Here is a 22,399-nt window from a genome sequence, read left to right on the forward strand (position 1 = left end):
ATCAGGAGCAGGAGCCCTGGCTGATTTCCCCTCTCTCTAAACCAGGGCTCACTGGACAGTGATCAGGAGCAGGAACCCAGACTGATTTCCCCTCTCTCTAATACAGGGATCACTGGACAGTGATCAGGAGCAGGAATGCCGTCTGATTACCCCTCTCACTAACGTAGGGCTCACTGGACGTTGATTGGAAGCAGGAACCCTGGCTGACTTCCCCTCTTTCTCTAACCCAGGGCTTAGGGGACAGTGATCAGGAGCAGGAACCCTGGCTGATTTCCCCTCTCTCTCTAAGCCAGGGCTCACTGGTTAGTGAACAGCAGCACGAACCCTGGCTGCCTTCCCATTTCTCTCTAACCCAGTGGTCAGTGGACAGTGAAAAGGAGCAGGAACTCTGGTTCAATTCCCCTCTCTCTCGTACCCAGGGCTCACTGGACAGTGATCAGGAACAGGATCCCTGGCTGATTTCACCTCTCTCTCAAACCCAGGTCTCACTGGACATTTATCAGTAACAGGAACCCTGGTTGATTTCCACTCTCTCTCTTACCCAGGTCTCACTGGACAGTGATCAGGAGCAGGAACCTGGCTGTATTCCCCTCTCTCTCTAACCGAGGCCTCACTGGACAGTGATCAGGACCAGAAACCAAGGCTGACTTCCCCTCTCTCTTTAACGCAGGGCTCATTGGACAGTGATCAGGAGCAGGAACCCTGGCTGATTTCCCCTCACTCTATCCGTGGGTTCACTGGACAGTGATCAGGAGCAGGAACCCTGGCTGACTTCCTCTTTCTCACTAACCCAGGGCTCACTGGACAGTGATCAGGAACCGGAACCCTGACTGATTTCCCCGCTCTCTAACCCAGGGATCACTGCACAGAGATCAGGAGCAGGAAAGTTGGCTGATTACCCCAATTGCTAACCTAGGGCTCACTGTACATTGATCAGGAGCCAGATCCCTGACTGATTTCCCCTCTCTCTAGCCCAGGGCTCACGGGACAATGATCAGGAGCAAGAACTCTGGCTGATTTCCCCTCTCCATTAAGCAGAGATCACTGGACAGTGATCTGGAGCAGGAACCCTGGCTGATTCCCCCTCTCTCTTTCCGTGGGTTCACTGGACAGTTATCAGGAGCAGGAACCCTAACTGATTTCCCCTCCCTCTAGCCCAGGGCTCACTGGACAGTGATCAGGAGCTGGAACGCTGGCTGATTTCCCCTGTCCCTCTAAGCCAGGGCTCACTGGACAGTGAACAGCAGCACAAACTCTTGCTGACCTCCCCTCTCTCTCTAACCCAGTGGTCAGTGAACAGTGATCAGGAGCAGGAACCCTGGGTGATACCCCTCTCTGTCTAACCCAGGTCTCACTGGACAGTGATCAGGAGCAGGAACTTTAGCTGACTTCCCCTCTCTCTCAAACCCAGTGCTCCCTGGACATTGATCAGGAGCAGGATCCCTGAGTGACTTCCACTCTCCCTTTAACCCAGTGCTCACTGGAGAGTGATCAGGAGCAGGAGCACTGGCTGTGTTCCGCCCCTCTCTCGAACCCAGGGCTTACTAGAGAGTGATCAGGAGCAGGAGCCCTGGCTGATTACCCCTCTCCCTAACCCAGGGATTGCTGGACTGTGATCAGCAGCAGGAACCCTGACTGATTTCCTCTCTCCATAACGCAGAGATCACTGGACAGTGATCTGCAGCAAGAACCCTGGCTGATGCCCCCTCTCTCTTTCCGTGGGTTCACTGGACAGTTATCAGGAGCAGGAACCTTACTGATTTCCCCTCTCTCTAGCCCAGGGCTCACTGGACAGTGATCAGGAGCAGGAACCCTGGTTGACTTCCCCTGTGTCTCTTACCCAGGGCTTAGTGGACAGTGATCAGGAGCAGGAACCCTGGCTGATTTCCCCTCTCTCTCTAAGCCAAGGCTCACTGGATAGTGAACAGCAGCATGAACCCTGGCTGCCTTCCCATTTCTCTCTAACCCAGTGGTCAGTGGACAGTGAAAAGGAATAGGAACCCTGGTTCAATTCCCCTCTCTCTCGTACCCAGGGCTCACTGGAGAGTGATCAGGAGCAGGAGCCCTGGCTGATTTCCCCTCTCTCTAACACAGGGCTCACTGGACACTGATCAGGAGCAGGAACCCTGGTTGACTTCCCCTCTCACTCTAACCCAGGGCTCAATGGATAGTGATCAGGAGCAGGAACCCAGGCTGATTTCCCCTGTCCCCCTAAGCCAGGGCTCACTGGACAGTGAACAGCAGCACGAACTCTGGCTGACCTCCCCTCTCTCTCTAACCCAATGGTCGGTGGACAATGATCAGGAGCAGGAACCCTGGCTGATTTCCCCTCTCTTTTTAAAGCGGGGCTCACTGGACATTGATCAGGAGCAGGAACCCTGGCTGATTTCCCCTCTCCCTTAAGCAGAGATCACTGGACAGTGATCTGGAGCAGGAACCCTGGCTGATTGCCCCTCTCTCTTTCCGTGGGTTCACTGGACAGTTATCAGGAGCAGGAACCCTAACTGATTTCCCCTCTCTCTAGCCCAGGGCTCACTGGACAGTGATCAGGAGCAGGAACCCTGGCTGAATACCCCTCTCACTAACCTAGGGCTCACTGGACATTATTCAGGAGCAGGATCCCTGAATGACTTCCACTGTCCCTTTAACCCAGTGCTCACTGGACAGTGATCAGGAGCAGGAACCACGACTGATTTCCCCTCTCTCTAATACAGGCATCACTGGACAGTGATCAGGATCAGGTACCGTGGCTGATTTCCTCTCTCTCTCAAACCCAGGTGTCACTGGACATTGATTGGGAGCAGGAACCCAGGCTGATTTCCCCTGTCCCTCTAAGCCAGGGCTCACTGGTCAGTGAACAACAGCACGAACTCTGGCTGACCTCCCCTCTCTCTCTAACCCAGTGGTCAGTGGACAGTGATCAGGAGCAGGAACCCTGGTTGATTTCCACTCTCTCTCTTACCCAGGGCTCAGTGGACAGTGATCAGGAGCAGGAACCCTGAGTGACTTCCACTCTCCCTTTAACCTAGTGCTCACTGGACAGTGATCTGCAGCAAGAACCCTGGCTGATTCCCCCTCTCTCTTTCCGTGGGTTCACTGGACAGTTATCAGGAGCAGGAACCCTCGCTGATTCCCCTCTCTGTCAAACTCAGGTCTCACTGGACAGTGATCAGGAGCAGGAACCCTGGCTGATTTCCCCTCTCTCTCTAAGCCAGGGCTCACTGGACAGTGAACAGCAGCACGAACCCTGGCTGACTTCCCATTTCTCTCTTACCCAGTGGTCAGTGGACAGTGAAAAGGAGCAGGAACCCTGGTTCAATTCCCCTCTCTCTCATACCCAGGGCTCCCTGGACAGTGATCGGGAACAGGATCCCTGAGTGACTTCCAATCTCCCTCTAACCCAGTGCTCACCGGACGGTGATCAGGAGCAGGAACCTAGGATGATTTCCCCTCTCTCTAACCCAGGGATCACTGCACAGTGATCAGGAGCAGGAAAGCTGGCTGATTACCCCAATTGCTAACCTAGGGCTCACTGTACATTGATCAGGAGCCGGATCCCTGACTGATTTCCCCTCTCTCTAGCCCAGGGCTCACGGGACAATGATCAGGAGCAGGAACCCTGGCAGATTTCCCCTCTCCATTAAGCAGAGATCACTGGACAGTGATCTGGAGCAGGAACCCTGGCTGATTCCCCCTCTCTCTTTCCGTGGGTTCACTGGACAGTTATCAGGAGCAGGAACCCTAACTGATTTCCCCTCCCTCTAGCCCAGGGCTCACTGGACAGTGATCAGGAGCAGGAACGCTGGCTGATTACCCCTCTCACTAACCTAGGGCTCACTGGACATTGATCAGGAGCAGGATCCCTGAGTGACTTCCACTCTCCCTTTAAACCAGTGTTCACTGGACAGTGATCAGGAGCAGGAGCCCTGGCTGATTTCCCCTCTCTCTAAACCAGGGCTCACTGGACAGTGATCAGGAGCAGGAACCCAGACTGATTTCCCCTCTCTCTAATACAGGGATCACTGGACAGTGATCAGGAGCAGGTACCGTGGCTGATTTCCCCTGTCCCTCTAAGCCAGGGCTCACTGGACAGTGAACAGCAGCACGAACTCTGGCTGACCTCCCCTCTCTCTCTAACCCAGTGGTCAGTGGACAGTGATCAGGAGCAGGAACCCTGGTTGATTTCCCCTCTCTGTCTAACCCAGGTCTCACTGGACAGTGATCAGTAGCAGGAACCTGGCTGTATTCCCCTCTCTTTCTAACCCAGGCCTCACTGGACAGTGATCAGGACCAGAAACCAAGGCTGATTTCCCTGTCCCTCTAAGCCAGGTCTCTTTGGACAGTGAACAACAGCACGAACCCTGGCTGACCTCCCCTATCTCTCTAACCCAGTGGTCAGTGGACAGTGATCAGGAGCAGGAACCCTGGCTGATTTCCCCTCTATCTCTAACCCAGGGCTTACTGGACAGTGATCAGGAGCAGGAACCCTGGTTGACTTCCCCTCTGTCTCTTACCCAAGGCTTAGTGGACAGCGATCAGGAGCAGGAACCCTGGCTGATTTCCCCTCTCTCTCTAAGCCAGGGCTCACTGGATAGTGAACAGCAGCACGAACCCTGGCTGCTTTCCCATTTCTCTCTAACCCAGTGGTCAGTGGACAGTGAAAAGAATCAGGAGCCCTGGTTCAATTCCCCTCTCTCTCGTACCCAGGGCTCACTGGACAGTGATCAGGAGCAGCAACTTTGGATGACTTCCCCTCTCCCTTTAACCCAGTGCTCACTGGAGAGTGATCAGGAGCAGGAACCCTGGCTGACTTCCCCTCTCTCTCTAACCGAGGCCTCACTGGACAGTGATCAGGACCAGAAACCAAGGCTGATTTCCCCTGTCCCTCTAAGCCAGGTCTCTTTGGACAGTGATCAGGAGCAGGAACCGAGGCTGATTTCCCCTCTCCGTAACCGAGAGGTCACTTGACAGTGATCTGGAGCAGGAACCCTGGCTGATTTCCCCTCTCTCTATCCGTGGGTTCACTGGACAGTGATCTGGAGCAGGAACCCTGGCTGATTCCCCCTCTCTCTTTCCGTGGATTCACTGGACAGTGATCAGGAGCAGGAATCCTGACTGATTTCCCCTCCCTCTAGCCCAGGGCTCACTGGACAGTGGTCAGGAGCAGGAACCCTGGCTGATTTCCCCTCTCTCTATCCCAGGGCTTACTGGACAGTGATCAGGAGCAGGAACCCTGGCTGATTTCTTCTTTCTCACTAACCCAGGGCTCACTGGACACTGATCAGGAACCGGAACCCTGACTGATTTCCCTTCTCTCTCACCCAGGGATCACTGCACAGAGATCAGGAGCAGGAAAGCTGGCTGATTACCCCAATTGCTAACCTAGGGCTCACTGTACATTGATCAGGAGCCAGATCCCTGACTGATTTCCCCTCTCTCTAGCCCAGGGCTCACGGGACAATGATCAGGAGCAGGAACCCTGGCTGATTTCCCCTCTCTCTTTAAAGCGGGGCTCACTGGACAGTGATCAGGACCAGAAACCAAGGCTGATTTCCCCTGTCCCTCTAAGCCAGGTCTCTTTGGACAGTGAACAACAGCATGAACCCTGGCTGACCTCCCCTCTCTCTCTAACCCAGTGGTCAGTGGACAGTGAAAAGGAGCAGGAACCCTGATTGATTTCCCATCTCTCTCACCCAGGGATCACTGGATATTGATCTGGAGCAGGAACCCTGACTGACTTCCCCTCTCATTAAACCAGGGATCAGTGGACAATAATCAGGAGCAGGAACACTAGCTGATTTTCCCTCTCTCTAACTCAAGGCTCACTGCACAGTGACCAGGAGCAGGACCCCTGGCGGATTTCCCCTCTCTCTCTAACCCAGGGCTTACTGGACAATGATCAGGAGCAGGACCCCTGGCTGATTTCCCCTCTCTCTCTAACCCAGGCCTCACTGGACAGTTATCAGGAGCAGGAACACTAGCTGACTTACCCTCTCTCTCTAACCCAGGGGTCAGTGGACACTGATCAGGAGCAGGAACCCTGGCTGTATTCCCCGCTTTCTCAAACCCAAGGCAAACTTGAAAGTGATCAGGAACAGGAACCCTGTCTGACTTCCCCTCGTTCTCTAACCCAGGGATCACTGGACAGTGATCAGGAGCAGGAACCGTACCTGATTCCCCTCTCTCTCTAACCATGGACTCATGGACAGTGATCAGGAGCAGGAACCCTGGCTGACTTCCCCTCTCTCCTTAACCTCGTGCTCACTGGACAGTGATCAGGAGTAAGAACACTGACTGATTTTCTCTCTCTCTAACCCAGGGTTCACTGGACAGTGATCAGGAACAGGAACATTGGCTGACTTCTCCTCTCTCTCTAACCCAGGGCTCACTGGACAGTGATCAGGAGCAGAAACCCTGGCTGATTTCCCCTCTCTCGCTAACCCAGGGCTCACTGGACAGTGATCAGGAGCAGGATCCCTGGCTGATTTCCCCTCTCTCTCTAACCCAGTGCTCACTGGACAGTGATCAGGAGCAGGATCCCTGGCTGATTTCCCCTCTCTCCTTAACCTATGGCTCACTGGACAGTGATCAGGAGCAGGAAACTTGATTGATTTTCTCTCTCTCTAACCCAGGGTTCACTGGACTGCGATCAGGAACAGGAACCCTGACTGACATCTCCTCTCTCTCTAACCCAGGGTTCACTGGACAGTGATCAGGAGCAGGATCCCTGGCTGATTTCCCCTTTCTCTCTAACCAGGGGCTCAGTGGACACTGATCAGGAGCAGAAACCCTGGCTGACTTCCCCTCTCTCCTTAACCTAGGGCTATCTGGACAGTGATCAGGAGCAGGAACCCTGGCTGATTTCCTCTCTCTTGAACCCAGGGCTCACTGGACAGTGATCAGGAGCAGGAACCCTCGCTGACTTCCCCTCTCTCTCTAACCCAGGGCTCACTGTTCAGTGATCAGGAGCAGGAACCTGGCTGATTTCCCCTGTCTCTCTAACCCAGGGATCACTGGACAGTGATCAGGAGCAGGAACCCTGGCTAATTTCCCATCTCTCTAACCCAGGGCTTACTGCACCTTGATCGTGTGCAGGGACCCGGCTGGATTCCTCTCTCTCTCTAACCCAGGGTTCACTGGACAGTGATCATGAGCAGGAACCCTGGCAGACTTCCCCTCTCTCTCTAACCCAGGTCTCACTGGACAGTGATCAGGAGTAGGAACCTGGCTGATATCCCCTCTCTCTAAACCAAAGCTCACTGGACAGTGATCAGGAGCAGGATCCCTTGCTGACATCTACTCTCTCTGTTACCCAGGGCTCACTGGAAGTGATCAAGTGTGGGAACCCTTGCTGATTCCCCTCTCTCCAAACCAGGGCTCACTGGACAGTGATCAGGAGCAGGATCCCTGAATGATTTCCCTTCTCTCTAGCCTGGGGTCACGGGTCAGTGATCAGGAGCAGGAACCCTGGCTGATTTCCCTTCTCTCTTTAACGCAGGGCTCACCGGACAGTAATCAGGAGTAGGAACATGGCTGATATCCCCTCTCTCTAAACCAAAGCTCACTGGACACTGATCAGGAGCAGGAACCCTGGCTGACTTCACCTCTCTCTCTAACACGGGGATCACCGGACAGTGATCAAGAGAAGGAACCTTGGCTGACATCGCCTCTTTCTAACCCAGGTCTCACTGGACAGTGATCAGGAACAGAACGCTGGCTGATTTCCCCTCTCTGTCTAACCCAGGGCTCACTGGACAGTGATCAGGAACAGAATGCTGGCTGATTTCCCCTCTCTGTCTAACCCAGGGTTCACTGAAAGGTGAGCAGGAGCAGGAGCCCTGGCTGACTTCCCCTCTCTCTCTAACCCTGGGATCACTGGACACTGATCCGGAGCAGGAAACCTGATTGATTTCCCTTCTCTCTAACCTAAGGATCACTGGACAGTGATCAGGAGCAGGAACCCTGGCTGATTTCCCCTCTCTATAAACCAGGGCTCATTGGCCAGTGATCAGGAGCAGGAACCCTGGCTGACTTCCCCTCTCTCTCTAACCCAGGGCTTACTCAACATTGATCAGGAGTAGGAACCCTGATTGATCTCCTCTCTGTCTAACCCAGGGTTCAATGAACAGTGATCAGGAACAGGAACCCTGGCTGACTTCCTCTCTCTCACTAACCGAGGGTTCGCTGGACATTGATCCAGAGCAGGAAACCTGATTGATTTCCCAACTTTGTAAACCAGGGCTCACTGGACAGTGATCAGGAGCAGGATCCCTGACTGATTTCCCTTCTCTCTAGCCCAGGGCTCATGGGATCAGTGATCAGGAGCAGGAAACCTGGCTGACTTCCCCTCTCTCTTTAACCCAGGGCTTACTCGACAGTGATCAGGAGTAGGAACCCTGATTGCTTTTCTCTCTCTCTAACCCAGGGTTCACTGGACGGTGATCAGGAGCAGGAACTCTGGCTGATTTCCTCCCTCTCACTAACCCAGGGTACACTGGACACTGATCAGGAGCAGTAACCCTGGCTGATTTTCCCCTCTTTCTAACCCAGGGATCGCTGGACAGCGATCAGGAGCAGGAAATCTGGCTGACCTCCCCTCTCTCTCTAACCCAGGGCTCACTGGACAGTGATCAGAAGCAGGAACCCTGGATGATTTCCCCCCTCTCTCTCTAACCCAGGGATCACTGGACAGTATTCAGGGGCAGGAACCCTGGCTGATTTCTCCTCTCTGTCTAACCCAGGGCTCACTGGACAGTGAACAGAAGCAGGAACCCTGGCTGATTTCCCCTCCCTCTTTAACGCAGCGCTCACTGGACAGTGTTCAGGAGCAGGAACCCTGGATGTCTTCCTCTCTCTCTCTAACCCAGGGATCACTGGACAGTGATCAGGAACAGGAACCTTGGCTGATTTCCTCTCTCTCACTATCCCAGGGATCACTGGTCAGTAATCAGGAGCAGGACCCCTGGCTGATTTCCTCTCTCTCACTAACCCAGGGATCACTGGACAGCGATCACCTTCCTCAGCTGAAGTAGCAGCTCAGTTTAGTGCTGAGCATTGCTTTTAATAAAGCAGTATTAATACGTACAGTTTATTCCTTTTTCTTCTCTCTGTTATAGAACTTCACCCAGTGTCCACAGATGATACCAAATTACATCACACCAATGGCCACAGGGAGTATCCATAACATTCTGGTCTCCTTAGTCAACAGCGAGTTGCTCAAGGTAAGCTCTGAAAGTCCTTTCTATATCATCCAACCAGTTTTAGACAGACAGCAAGCAGCACCCAGGTCTCTCTGCTCATGCACTCCCTTTAGAATTATGCCCTTTATTTTATATTGTCTCTCTGTGTTCTTCCTACCAAAATGAATCACTTCACATTGTCTGGATTAAATTTCACCTGCCACTTGTTTGCCATTCCACCAACAAGTCTATGCCCTTTTGACGTTCTACACTCTCCTCCTCACAGTTCACAATACTTCCAATTTTTGTAACGTTTGCAAGTTTTGAAATTGTGCCCTTTGCACCAAGGTCTAGGTCATTAACATATATCAGGACAAGCAGGGGTCCTAACACTGACCACTGAGGAACTCCACTATAAACCTACCTCCAGTCCCAAAAACAAGCATTCACCACTACTCTTTGTTTCCCCTCAATCAGCCAATTTTGTACCCATGTTGCTACTTTCCCTTTTATTCCATGAGCTCTAACTTTGCTCACAAGTCTGTTATCAAATGCCTTTTGGAAGTCAATGTACACCAAATGAAGAGTATTACTCTGATCAACCCTTTCTGTTAGCTCATCAAAAAGCTAAAATTAATTAGTTAAACATGATTTTCCCTTAACAAATCTATTCTGCCTTTCCTTAATTAACCAACATTTTCCCAAGCAGCTGTTAATTTTGTCCCGAATTATTGTTTCTAAAGACTTCTTCACCAGCGAGGTTAAAATGACTGGCCTGTATTTCCTGGGTTTATCTTTACACCCTTTTTTGAACAAAAGTGTATTACTTACAATTCTCCAGTGCTCTGGCACCATCCCTGAGTCTAAGAACGAGTGGTAAATTCTGGCCAGTGTCTCCGCAATTTCCACTCTGACTTCCCTCAGTATCCTTGGGTGCATCTCATCCAGTCCTGGTGCCTTAACAATTTTAAGTATAGATAGCCCATCCAAACCTCCTCATTACCAAGTTTAAGCCCTTCAAATGTCTGAATTACCTCCCCTTTCACCATGACCTGGGTAGCATCTTCTTCCTTGGTAAAGACCTTGACTCTCCCCTAAATATCTCTCCTCTAAAAGGTATTGTCCAGTTACCATTCTGCCTTTGATTCCAGTTAACCTGGGTCAGATCCATTCTCACCCCACTGAAGTTGGCTTTCCTCCAGTTAATTATTCTTACTCTGAATTGTTCTCTGCCCTTTTCCATAGCCAACCTAAACCTTATAAACCTTATGATACAATGATCACTGTCCCCTAAATGTTCTCCTACTGACTCTTGATCCACTTAGCTCCTAAGTACCGGGCCTAGCAGTGACTCCTTTCTCATTGAACTGGACACATGCTGCTGTAGAAAATTCCCCTGAACACACTCTAGGAACTCTTGCCCCTCTCTGCCCTTTACACTGATGCTAACCCAGTCTATATTTGGGCAATTAAAGTCCCCCATTATAACTACTCTATAATTTTTGCATCTCTCTCTGGAATTTCCCTGCAGATTTATTCCTCTATCTCTTCCCCAATAGCTGTTGTTATAGACTCCCTCTGAAGAACAATGCCTGCAATTTGTCTTTCCTTCCATCTCTTTTCAGTCGAGTGAAGCCTCCATTAGGATGCCAGCCTGTGTCAGCCCTCAGCTTTACTTCTCTGTCCTAGAGGTAACATTGTGTGAGCTATATCACTACAGTGGGCATCAGATGCCATCTGACCTTGTCTTCACCCAGTGCAAAGGTTATACCCTGCTGCCAGTGGTACTGATTAAACCAGGGAACACAGATTTCCCCTTACTGCTCCCAGCTCTAGGGAAGGGAGCTTGTGGTTCAGCAGGGGCGGGCTTGGTGAGGCAGAGTGGAGCTGGTGACTGGCCAACCCCCGAATTCGGAGCTCCACATGTTCAATCCCATTAGCTACCGACTGCCCAGAGAGCATTAAGGACTATTCTGATTGGCTAATATGATTAATGTAGCAGAATGTGATTAGAGTTTTCACAGTTTTCTCTCCACCCACAGCGCACCAGACTGCAATGTGAGATTGGGCACAAGAGTTATGAAGCACGCTGGCTGAACAGTTCCATGGTGCAGTGTGTAGATGTCGGGGTAAGTATGACACAGGAATCTCTACACACATCACTCAGGACAAGCACTCACACACATAACTCACACTCACACATAACTCACACTCACACACAACTCACTCCCACACACACATTCACACACACACACACAGCTCACACTAACACACACACACCCACACACAACGCTCACACTAACACATACACACAACTCACACTAATACACAATTACACACACACACATATACTCACACACACGCAAACAGATACAACTCACACTAAGACACACATGCACACATACACAAAACACACAAACACTCACATTTATGCACACATATTTACACACAATCACACAAACACACACACACACTCACACTCACATTGACACACACAACTCCCACTAGCACACGCACACTTGCACACTAACATGCCCACACACTCACACGAACACACACAGACACACTCATCCACATACACATGCACACACTCACACACACAACTCCCACCCACTCACACACACAACTCGTGCACACGCACAAACTCACATACGGACTCACACACACACTTGTACACTCACATGAACACACACACTCATACTCACACTCACACTGACAGTCACACACAGCTCACACTCACACAAATGCACACACAACTCGCTTACACACTCTCACAGACTCACACTACCACACACACGGCTCTCTTACACACACAGACACACACATACACAGCTCTGTTACACACACATGACTCTCTCTCACACACACATGCACTCACACCTCACAATCTCATTCACACACACATTCAAAACTCACACATACACACTTGCACACTCATACAAACACTCATACTAACAGTCAAACACACATACACACCCACACATTCATTCATTCACTCTTTAACACACACTAACACACACACACACCCATTCACACATGCTTACACACTCACACAGACACACAAGCTCATGTGCACACGCACACTCACATGCTCACACACACACTCACATGCTCACACACTCACACTGACAATTACATACACATACAACTCACACTCAAACACTCATACACAACTCTGTTACACACACATATATACAAACTCACACTCATGCCTCACAATCTCACTCATACACACACATAACTTTCTCTCCCTCTCACAAACACACACACCCACAACTCTCTTACACACCCTCAACTAACACACACACACCTCTATAACCTCACTAACCTCTACCAACCCTCAAGACCTCACTAACTAACCCCTACCAACCCTCTATAACCTCACAAATCCTTCCAACCTTCAATAACCTCACTAATGAACCCCTTAAAACTTGCTATAACCTCACTAACCATTACCAACCATCTATAACCTCACTAACTATCCCCTACCAACTGTCAATACCCTCACGAACAAACCTCTATCAACCCTCTATAACCTCACTAACTATCCCCATGAACCCTCTATAACCTCATTAACTAACCCCTACAACATTCTATAACCTCACCAAAATAACCTGTACCAACCCTCTGTAACCTCACTTACTAACGCCTACAACACTCTCTAATCTCACTAACTAATCCCTACCAACCCTCAATAACCATACTAACACCTACCAACCCTCAATAGCCTCACTAATTAACCCCTAAAGCTCTCTATAACCTCGCTAACCATTACCACCCTCTATAACCTCTAACTAACCACTACCAACCCTCTATAACCTCACTAACAATCGCCTACCAACTCTCTATAACTTCACTAACTAACCCCTATCAACCCTCCACAACCTCCCTAGCTAACCCCTACCAACCCTCTATGACCTCACTAACTAACCCCTATCCACGCTCTATAACCTCACTAACTAACTCATACAACCCTCTAATTCCACAAACACCTAAGCACTCTTTAATCCCCCTGGCTGTCACAGTAGACGGTGTCTATCTGAAGCACTCTTGCCTGGATTCGTTTCTGTGACTGCACATGGTGGAGGGAGGAGTGTAAAGGTGTGTAAACAAAGCCCATGCTCCCTCTGTTTAAGCCCCACAAGTAACAACCCTCCCCTTTATCCTTCCAGCTGTCCACATCCAACAGGAGCCATCTGTTTCCAGTCCACCTGAGGCTGAATGGGGAACAGGAGAAGTTTATTGACAATCCGAGCACCACCTCAGGTTTCGCTAAGTTACTATTTGATTATTGGGTGGCAGCAGCTGGGAAAGGCAGTCTGGTTGAGATCGAGCTTCCTCGACCTTGTTGCTGGCTGATGTGACTTGCAGCTACACATATGGAGCACTAACTGTCCTCTGTTACATCAGAGACTGCTCCTCAAACATACAACAATTACTAACTAGCAGAGCAGGAGGCCATTCAGTCCATCAATGCCAGTTCATTGGTGACTCGTAAAGTGATTTTTGGGAGTCTGAGGATATGTGCAGCTTGTGTTATCAGCTCTCCAGGATTACCCTGGATATTAAACTCCTGTACACTAGAGTAAGATCATAGAGGCATTAACACAAACCAGATTGTCTTCATTTTCTTTTTCTTGAATAGCCTGTTTTTGAATTATAAAGATATTGGGGTGTGCTGGGAGGCAAGTTATGTAACCAGGTCATGTGATTGGAGGGGATAGGTGACCTGATATAAGCTCAAGGAATGTGTCCAATCAGAGTTGGCATCCTAGCTCAGCACCTGATTGGACAGAGTGGGAGAGGGAGCCCACGAGAATCTGAAACGGGGACAAAGGCAGCTGGCTAATGGCTCCGCAGGCCTGGTCAGTGGAGTGGAAGCCCAAGACCTAAGACCAATTCAGAAACAGACTTTATTTAAATCCCATTTGCACCAAATATGCTTGAGGTTACCAATCAGAGAGGGGAGTTACTGGCTCCTGCCACCCTGTGTGTGGGGTAGGTTTTGGGGTGGAGGCCTGATACACCCACAGCAGAGTGGAATTGTTGGTCCTCAGAGGAATACAGATTCCCAGAAAGTTTTCATGAAAAGCACTGAGCATCCATTTCTGACTGGCCTATTAGACCAGCCAATACCTGCACAACCAGAGAGATTACCCATGGTGCAAGATCTTCCCATTTGAAGCAGAATTTAACAGTCGGGCTCCTATCAGTGGCTCAGGAGCCCGTTTGGCATATTGAAGCAGCATAGTGCTTGTTTCAGGTAAATACCCTGAACTGGCAATGATGGCGGCCAGTGTAGTTAGGGAATGACGCATCAGCATGAAAAATACAGAGCCACTCCATTCCTCCTGCAAGCCCTTTCTTTTCAATGCAATATTATTGGGAATGAATTTGGTCAATTCAATCGAAGAGGTGACAAGATTAGTTCCTACGTAGAATTGGCAACAAATCCCAATACTGGAGGAGGGGTTGCTTCAAAACTCAGGCCAAGGTACATTAACAGAGGGAGCTTTACTCTGTATCTAACCCCATGCTGTACCTGCCCTGGGAGTGTTTGATAGGGACATTGTAGAGGGAGATTTGCTCTGTATCTAACCCTGTGCTGTTCTTGCCCTGAGAGTGTTTAATGGGGACAGTGTAGAGGGAGCTTTACCCTGTATTTAACCTCGTGTTGTACCTGCCCTGGGAGTGTTTGATAGGGACAGTGTAGAGGGAGCTTTACTCTGTATCTAACCCCGTGCTGTACCTGTCCTGGGTGTGTTTGCTGGGGACGGCGTAGAGGGATCTTTACTCTGTATCTAACCCCATGCAGTACCTGCCCTGGGAGTGTTTGATGGGGACAGTGTAGAGGGAACTTTACTCTGTATCTAACCCTGTGCTGTACCTGCCCTGGGAGTGTTTGATGGGACAGTGTAGAGGGAACTTTACTCTGTATCTAACCCCGTGCTGTACCTGCCCTGGGAGTGTTTGATGGGGACAGTGTAGAGGGAGCTTTACTCTATATCTAACCTCATGCTGTACCTGTCCTGGAAGTGTTTGATGGGACAGTGTAGGGGGAGCTTTACTATGTATCGAACCCCATGCTGCTCCTGTCCTGGGAGTGTTTGATAGGGACAGTGTAGAGGGAACTTTACTCTGTATCTAACCCTGTGCTGTACCTGTCCTGGGAGTGTTTGATGGGACAGTGTAGAGGGAGCTTTACTCTGTATCGAACCCCATGCTGTACCTGCCCTGGGAGTGTTTGATGGGGACAGTGTAGATGGAGCTTTACTCTGTATCGAACCCCGTGCTGTACCTGTCCTGGGAGTGTTTGATGGGACAGTGTAGAGGGAGCTTTACTCTGTATCGAACCCCATGCTGTAGCTGTCTTGGGAATCGCAGTTGGATTTTCCTGGACATGACACTGAGGATGCCATTCTGGGTTTGGGATCAGTGTTGCTCGGTGCTGTTGATTTGCTCCTGAAGTTCTGTGCATAATTTAGTAAAAATTCTCCATCAGTGGGAAACTGTTAGCAAATCTTATTAAATACAAGATTTTATATCGTGTGCACTACCAGCCTCCTGATTTAAAAATGTGTAATTGTGTTGGAAGAAGTTCAGCGAAGGTTTACCAGACTAATACCAGGAATGGGCCGGTTGTCTTATGAGGAAAGATTGGATAGATTAGGCTTGTATACACTGGAGTTTAGAAGAGTAAGAGGTGACTTAATTGAAATATTTAAGATTCTGAGGGGTCTTGACAGGTTGGATGTGGAGAGGGTGTTTCCTCTTGTGGGAGAATCTAGAACTAGGGGGTCACTGTTTAAAAATAAGGGGCCGCCCATTTAAGACAGAAATAAGGTGAAATTTTTTCTCTCAGAGGGTTGTGAATCTTTGGCACTCTCTTCCTCAAAAGACAGTAGAAGCAGAGTCTTTAAATATTTTTAAGACAGAGCGAGATAGATTCTTGATTAACAAGGGGGTGAAAGGTTATCGGGGTGGGCATGAATGTGGAGATGTGATCACATTCAGATCAGCCATGATCTTATTGAATAGCAGAGCAGGATCGAGAGGCTGAATGGCCTATTCCTGCTTCTAATTCGTATGTTCAAATTTTTGTATGTTTGAATGTTTGTCTGTTTACACATGTGGATGTGGACTCCTGATGACTCCAATAACTGGTAAAGTTTTGATGTGTTTCTGCAGTGGAAGTGTATAACTGTGAGAGTGGGAGCTCCGAGTGCTCAGCCTGCTGGGGCCGGGAAGACCAAGGCCATCAGTGTGTCTGGTGTAAAAGCACCCAGAGCTGTAAACTGCGGCGTGAGTGCGGACAGATAGACGAGACTTGCCCTGCCCCCGAGATCCAATTGGTGAGTAATTGGTGACGTTTCACATTCATCGCAGAGCCTGAACCTTTCTGTGTTCCAACTCCCCTCTATCTCTGCTATCGGCTCCAGGGTACAGACCTTACTCATCGGCTGCTGCCTGTTAAAGGATAGTGTGCGTGCGTGCGTGTGTGCACATGCATGTATGTGTGTTTGTGTGTGCGTGTGGATGCAAGTGTACGCATGCGTGTGTATGTGTATGTTGGCGTGCATGTGGGGGTGCGTGTGCGCATGTGTCTGTGTATGTATGTGTGTGTATGCATGTGCATGCATGTGTATGTGTGTGCATACTTGTACATGTGTTCATGCGTATATATGTGTGTGTGCATGTGTGCACGTGTGTGTGTATGCAGGTGTACACATGTGTGCTTGCATGCATGTGCACACGTGTGTGTGTGTGCACATGTGCGTGCATACGTGTGCATGCATGAATATCTATGCCCAGGTTTCCATACTGGGGAGTTCCATTGCTGAATCCCCTGCCATTAACATCCCGGGGGTTACCACTGACCAGAAACTGAACTGGACCAGCCATATAAATAGTGTGGCTACAAGAGCAGGTCAGAGGCTAGGAATCCTGCAGTGAGTAACTCACCTCCTGACTCCCTGAAGCCTGTTCACCATCTACAAGGCACAAGTCAGGAGTGTGATGGAATACTCTCAACTTGCCTGGATGAGTGCAGCTCCCACAACACTCAAGAAGCTCGACACCATCCAGGACAAAGCAGCCCGCTTGATTGTTTGTGGATGGGGTGCCATTCACTCCCTTCACCACCGATGCACAGTAGCAGCAGTGTGTACCATCTACAAGATGCACTGCAGGAATTCACCAAGGCTCCTTCGACAGCACCTTCCAAACCCATGACCTCTGCCACCTAGAAGGATAAGGCCAGCAGACACATGGGAACACCAACCCTGGAAGTTCGTGACTTGGAAATATTTCACCGTCCCTTCACTGTCGCTGGATCAAAATCCTGGATAGCCAGAGATGTCCACATCCTGTAAAAGTATAAAATAAGGGAGGTTTTCAGCTTTCTTTGCTTCAGTAGAATACAATGAGCGAGGAAGCAGCTGACTGAAGGGTGTATGTTTTTCAGATAGAGCCCCTGACTGGTCCTGTGGATGGAGGGACCCTCCTCACAATTCGAGGGAGGAACCTGGGCCGCAGGTTCAGTGACATTGTTGAGGGTGTTCACATTGCTGAAGTCTCATGTATTCCTGTGCAGGAGAGTTATATCGTTTCAGAACAGTAAGTAAACTGACTGTTGTTTCTTCATTTTATAACTCTTCTTACTCCCCTCTGATTTTCTGCTTTCAGTGGCCAGAAAAGTACCATAATGGTGGCTTTCAGCACTCCCATTGATGTATGTGGTGAATGTGGTCCATGTGATCCTCTGTGTGGTCAGATTCACTCTCGTCTGGCTCTCTACAGCTGCTGTGTGTCTTAGTGTTAGCTCCTCGACATACATCACAGTGTGTAAAAGGAAAGAAACAGGAATTGTAGAAGGGTCTGAGGGGAAAGGCTGTGAGGGATGGGGGCAGGGCTATGAGAGGAGGGGGTGACTATGAGGAGAAGGGGAGGGGCTGTGAGGAGTGGGGTAGGACTTTGAGGGAGGAGGGCAGTGAGGAGATTGGAGGAGAGGCTGTGAAGTGATTAGGGGTGGGGTTGTGTGGGGAGGGAGAGGGGCTGATGGGAGATTTGCATAAGGGGCTCTGAGGAGGGCATTTGGGGAAGGGTCGATAAGAGGGGTATTTGGGGAAGGTCTGTGAGGGGGGTATTTGGGGAATGGTCTGTGGGGAGGTATTTGGGGAAGGTCTGTGAGGGGGGTATTTGGGGAATGGTCTGTGGGGAGGTATTTGAGGAAGGGTCTGTCAGGAGGTATTTGGGGAAGGGCCTGTGAGGGGGATATTTGGGGAAGGGTCTATGAAGGGGTTATTTGGGGAAGGGTTTGTAGGGAGGTATTTGGGGAAGGTCTATGAGGGGGTATTTGGGGAAGGGTCTATGGGGAGGTATTTGGGGTGAGGACTGTGAGGGGGTTATTTGGGGAAGGATCTCTGAGGGGAGTATTTGGGGAAAGATCTGTGGAGAGGTATTTGGGGAAGGGTCTGTGAGAGCGGTATTTGGGGAAGAGGCTGTGGGAGGGGTATTTGGGGCAAGGTCTTTGAGAGGGGTATTTGGGGCAGGGTCTGTGAAGGTGGAATTTGGGGAAGGGTTGTGAAGCGTGTTGATCTTCCTTCCTGCTGAATGCTCATATTCCTGACTGCAGGATTGTTTGCCGCACCGGTCAAGCTAATCGAGAGTTTACGGACTCGGTGAGAGTGAGTATACGGGAGGAAGGGCACTCCAACCAGAGATTCTCATATCTGGTAAGTCTGAGTATTGATATCCCCCTTGAACAATAGCAAGGTCTCGTATCACTTGTACAGATTTCAATGTTCAATATTAGAAAGAGCAGACAGGAGGTACAAGTGAAAAGGACTAGGATTGTCCAATTGCTTTATCTGGGAAACACCTGATTCAGAGAAAGAAAAGGTCGGAGATAAAGCTGCAGAAAACGTGGCTGTGACTGTGTTGTTGTCACTGGATGGAAAGGCTAGCCCCTCCCCCACCCCTCACAGCCCCTCCCCCAACCCTCACAGCCCCTCCCCCAACCCTCACAGCCCCTCCCCCACCCCTCACAGCCCCTCCCCCAAGCCTCACAGCCCCTCCCCCAACCCTCAGCCCCTCCCCAACCCTCACAGCCCCTCCCCCACCCCTCACAGCCCCTCCCCCACCCCTCACAGCCCCACCCCACCCCTCACAGCCCCTCCCCCACCCCTCATAGCACCCCCCCTACCCCTCAGCACCCCCCCCACTCCTCACAGCCCCCTCCCCAACCCTCACAGCTCCTCCCCCACCCCTCACAGCCCCTCCCCCACCCCTCACAGCCCCTCCCCCACCCCTCATAGCACCCCCCCTACCCCTCAGCACCCCCCCACTCCTCACAGCCCCATCCCCACACCTCACAGCCCCTCCACCACCCCTCACAGAATGACCTCACCCCTCACATCCCCACCCCTACCCCACACAGACCCACCCCCACTCCTCACAGCCCCCCCATCCCTCACAGCCCCTCCTCCACCCCTCAGCCCCTACCCAACCCCTCAGAGCCCCTCCCCCAGCCCTCACAGCCTTTCCCCCACCCCTCACAGCCCCTCCCCTGCCCCTCACAGACCCACCCCCAGTCCTCACAGCCCCTCCACCACCCCTCACAGCCTCACCCCTCACAGCCCCTCCACCACCTCTCACAGAATGACCCCACCCCTCACAACCACACCCCCACCCTCACAGCCCCTCCCCCACCCCTCACAGACTGAGCCTGCCCCTCACAGCCAAAACACACATTGGTCACTGGGGCTGACCTGTGTCTAGGCAGATGCACAGTTAGGAACAGAAAGGCTAAAGGACCTTTAGGATCCTGAATGAAACAAAATAAGATTGTTCTCCAGGTGTGAAATGGAACTGCAGAGAGGAGCTAACAGTTAGAGAAGAAGTAAAATTATAACAAGGGAAACCACTTGCAAAAGATCTGCACAGGGCGTAGGCCTGGAGAGATGTACAAACAGACACAGGAGGTCAAGGACTGGTGAGAATAAATCACAGGCTAACAGAAAAGGGGATGTAAGGGAGCCATCAAGGATGGATTGATGACAGGGGAACAAGCACAGACATGCAGAAATTCTTTAAAGGGGTTAGTTTCTGAACAACAGTCTGTGTGGAGATGATTATCAGAGAGTTGAGGTAACAGTCTGTTATTTCAGAGTGAGGAAGAATGCATGGGGACTGAGAAATTAGTAAAAAGCAGTTAAGTTCAGAAAAGGACAATGCATGTTTTGAAGGAAAGAAGGTGAGTATTAAAGTTGGTCCTTCCCATCTGGAAGTGCCAAGTGTTTCACAGCAATGACGTGACGTAATTCAGAGACAATTGATTATGTGTCAATAAACTCAAGGATTCGCACTGGCTGCTTAGAATTCAGTTATATATTAAGCTGAATGAACCAATACATAAAGTAATTCCCTTTTACCTGCATTACACAAAGACCTGAATATAATTCAAAATAAAGGAGAGATTTAACAATGGAGGAAAAGTGGATTAACAAAAGAAACCCCTTGATTAGATTCCAGTCTGTAACTCACTCCCGAGCATCAGGTATTCTATGTATAAACCACCGAAACACCTCGATTAGATTCCAGTCTGTAACTCACTCCCGAGTATTTGTTATTCTATATATAAACCACTCGAACACCAGGATTTGATTCCAGTCACTCACTCCCGGGTATTTGTTTTTTCTATATATAAACCTCCCAAATCTCTCGATTAGATTCCAATCTGTAATTCACTCCCAAGAATCTGTTATTCTATATATAAACCACTCCGAACCCCTCGATTAGATTCCATTCTGTAACTCACTCCCGGATATCTGTTATTCTACATATAAATCACCCGAACCCCTTGATTAGATTCCAGTCTGTAACTCACTCCGGGGTATCTGTTATCCTATATATAAACCACCCGAACCCCTCGATTAGATTCCAGTCTATAGCTCACTCTGGGAAGTCTGTTATCCTATATATAAACCAGCCGAACCCATTGATTAGATTCCAGTCTGTAACTCACTCCCGGGTATCTGTTATTCTATATATAAACCACCCGAACCCCTCGATTAGATTCCAGTCTGTAACTCACTCCGGAGTATCTGTTATTCTATATATAAACCACCCCAGCCTCTCGATTAGATTCCAGTCTGTAACTCACTCCCGAGTATCTGTTATTTATATATAAACCATCCGAACCCCTCGATTAGCTTCCAGTCTGTAACTCACTCCCGCGTTTCTGTTATTCAGGTATCTGTTATTCTATATATAAACCATCCGAACCTTTCGATTAGATTCCAGTCCGTAACTCACTCCCAGGTATCTGTTATTCAATAGATAAACCACCCGAACCTCTCGATTAGATTCCAGCCTGTAACTCACTCCTGGGTATTTGTTATTCTATATATAAAACACCCGAACCCCTCGATTAAATTGCAGTCTGTTACTCACTCCCGTGCATCTATTATTAGAGTCCATTATTAAGGATGAGATTTCAGAACACTTGGAAATGTATGGTAAAATAGGGCAAAGTCAGAATGGTTTCATCAAGGGGAGGTCATGCCTGATAAGTCTGTTTGAATTCTTTGAGGAGGTAATGAGTAGATTAGACAAAGGAGAGCCAATGGATGTTATCTACTTGGACCTCCAGAAGGCCTTTGACAAGGTGCCACACAGGACGCTGCTCAGTAAGATAAGAGCCCATGGTGTTAGAGGCAAGGTACTAGCATGGATAGAAGATTGGCTGTCTGGCAGGAGGCAGAGAGTGGGGATAAGGGGGTCCTTCTCAGGTTGGTGGCCGGTGACTAGTGGAGTTCCACAGGGGTCAGTGTTGGGACCACAACATTTCACTTTATACATTAATGATCTAGATGAAGGAACTGAGGGCATCCCGGCTAAGTTTGCAGATGATACAAAGATAGGTGGAGGGACAGGTAGTATTGAGGAGGCGGGGAGTCTGCAGAAGGATTTGGACAGGTTAGGAGAATGGGCAAAGAAGTGGCAGATGGAATACAACGTGGGGAAGTGTGAGGTCATGCACTTTGGTAGGAAGAATAGGGGCATAGGCTATTTTCTAAATGGGGAGAGAATTCAGAAATCTGGAGTGCAAAGGGACTTGGGATTCCTAGTCCAGGATTCCCTTAAGGTTAACTTGCAGGTTGATGCGGTAGTTAGGAAGGCAAATGCAATGTTGGCATTTATTTCGAGAGGACTAGAAT

At 49.8% G+C, this 22,399-nt stretch overlaps 1 protein-coding gene across 1 annotated transcript in view; it reads left to right on the forward strand.

Annotated features, from left to right (window-relative positions):
- The window catches only part of plxnd1 (plexin D1), a 357,498-nt gene that overhangs the window by 106,207 nt on the left and 228,892 nt on the right, over positions 1 to 22,399 (forward strand). The window contains exons 9-14 of the mRNA XM_041191644.1: positions 9,117 to 9,221; positions 11,222 to 11,308; positions 13,352 to 13,445; positions 16,368 to 16,531; positions 17,644 to 17,795; positions 18,814 to 18,913. Coding sequence (XP_041047578.1) covers positions 9,117 to 9,221; positions 11,222 to 11,308; positions 13,352 to 13,445; positions 16,368 to 16,531; positions 17,644 to 17,795; positions 18,814 to 18,913 — 702 coding nt within the window. The remainder of the gene's footprint in view (positions 1 to 9,116; positions 9,222 to 11,221; positions 11,309 to 13,351; positions 13,446 to 16,367; positions 16,532 to 17,643; positions 17,796 to 18,813; positions 18,914 to 22,399) is intronic.

This window comes from Carcharodon carcharias, chromosome 7, assembly GCF_017639515.1.
Source record: "Carcharodon carcharias isolate sCarCar2 chromosome 7, sCarCar2.pri, whole genome shotgun sequence".
Taxonomy (NCBI): domain Eukaryota; kingdom Metazoa; phylum Chordata; class Chondrichthyes; order Lamniformes; family Lamnidae; genus Carcharodon; species Carcharodon carcharias.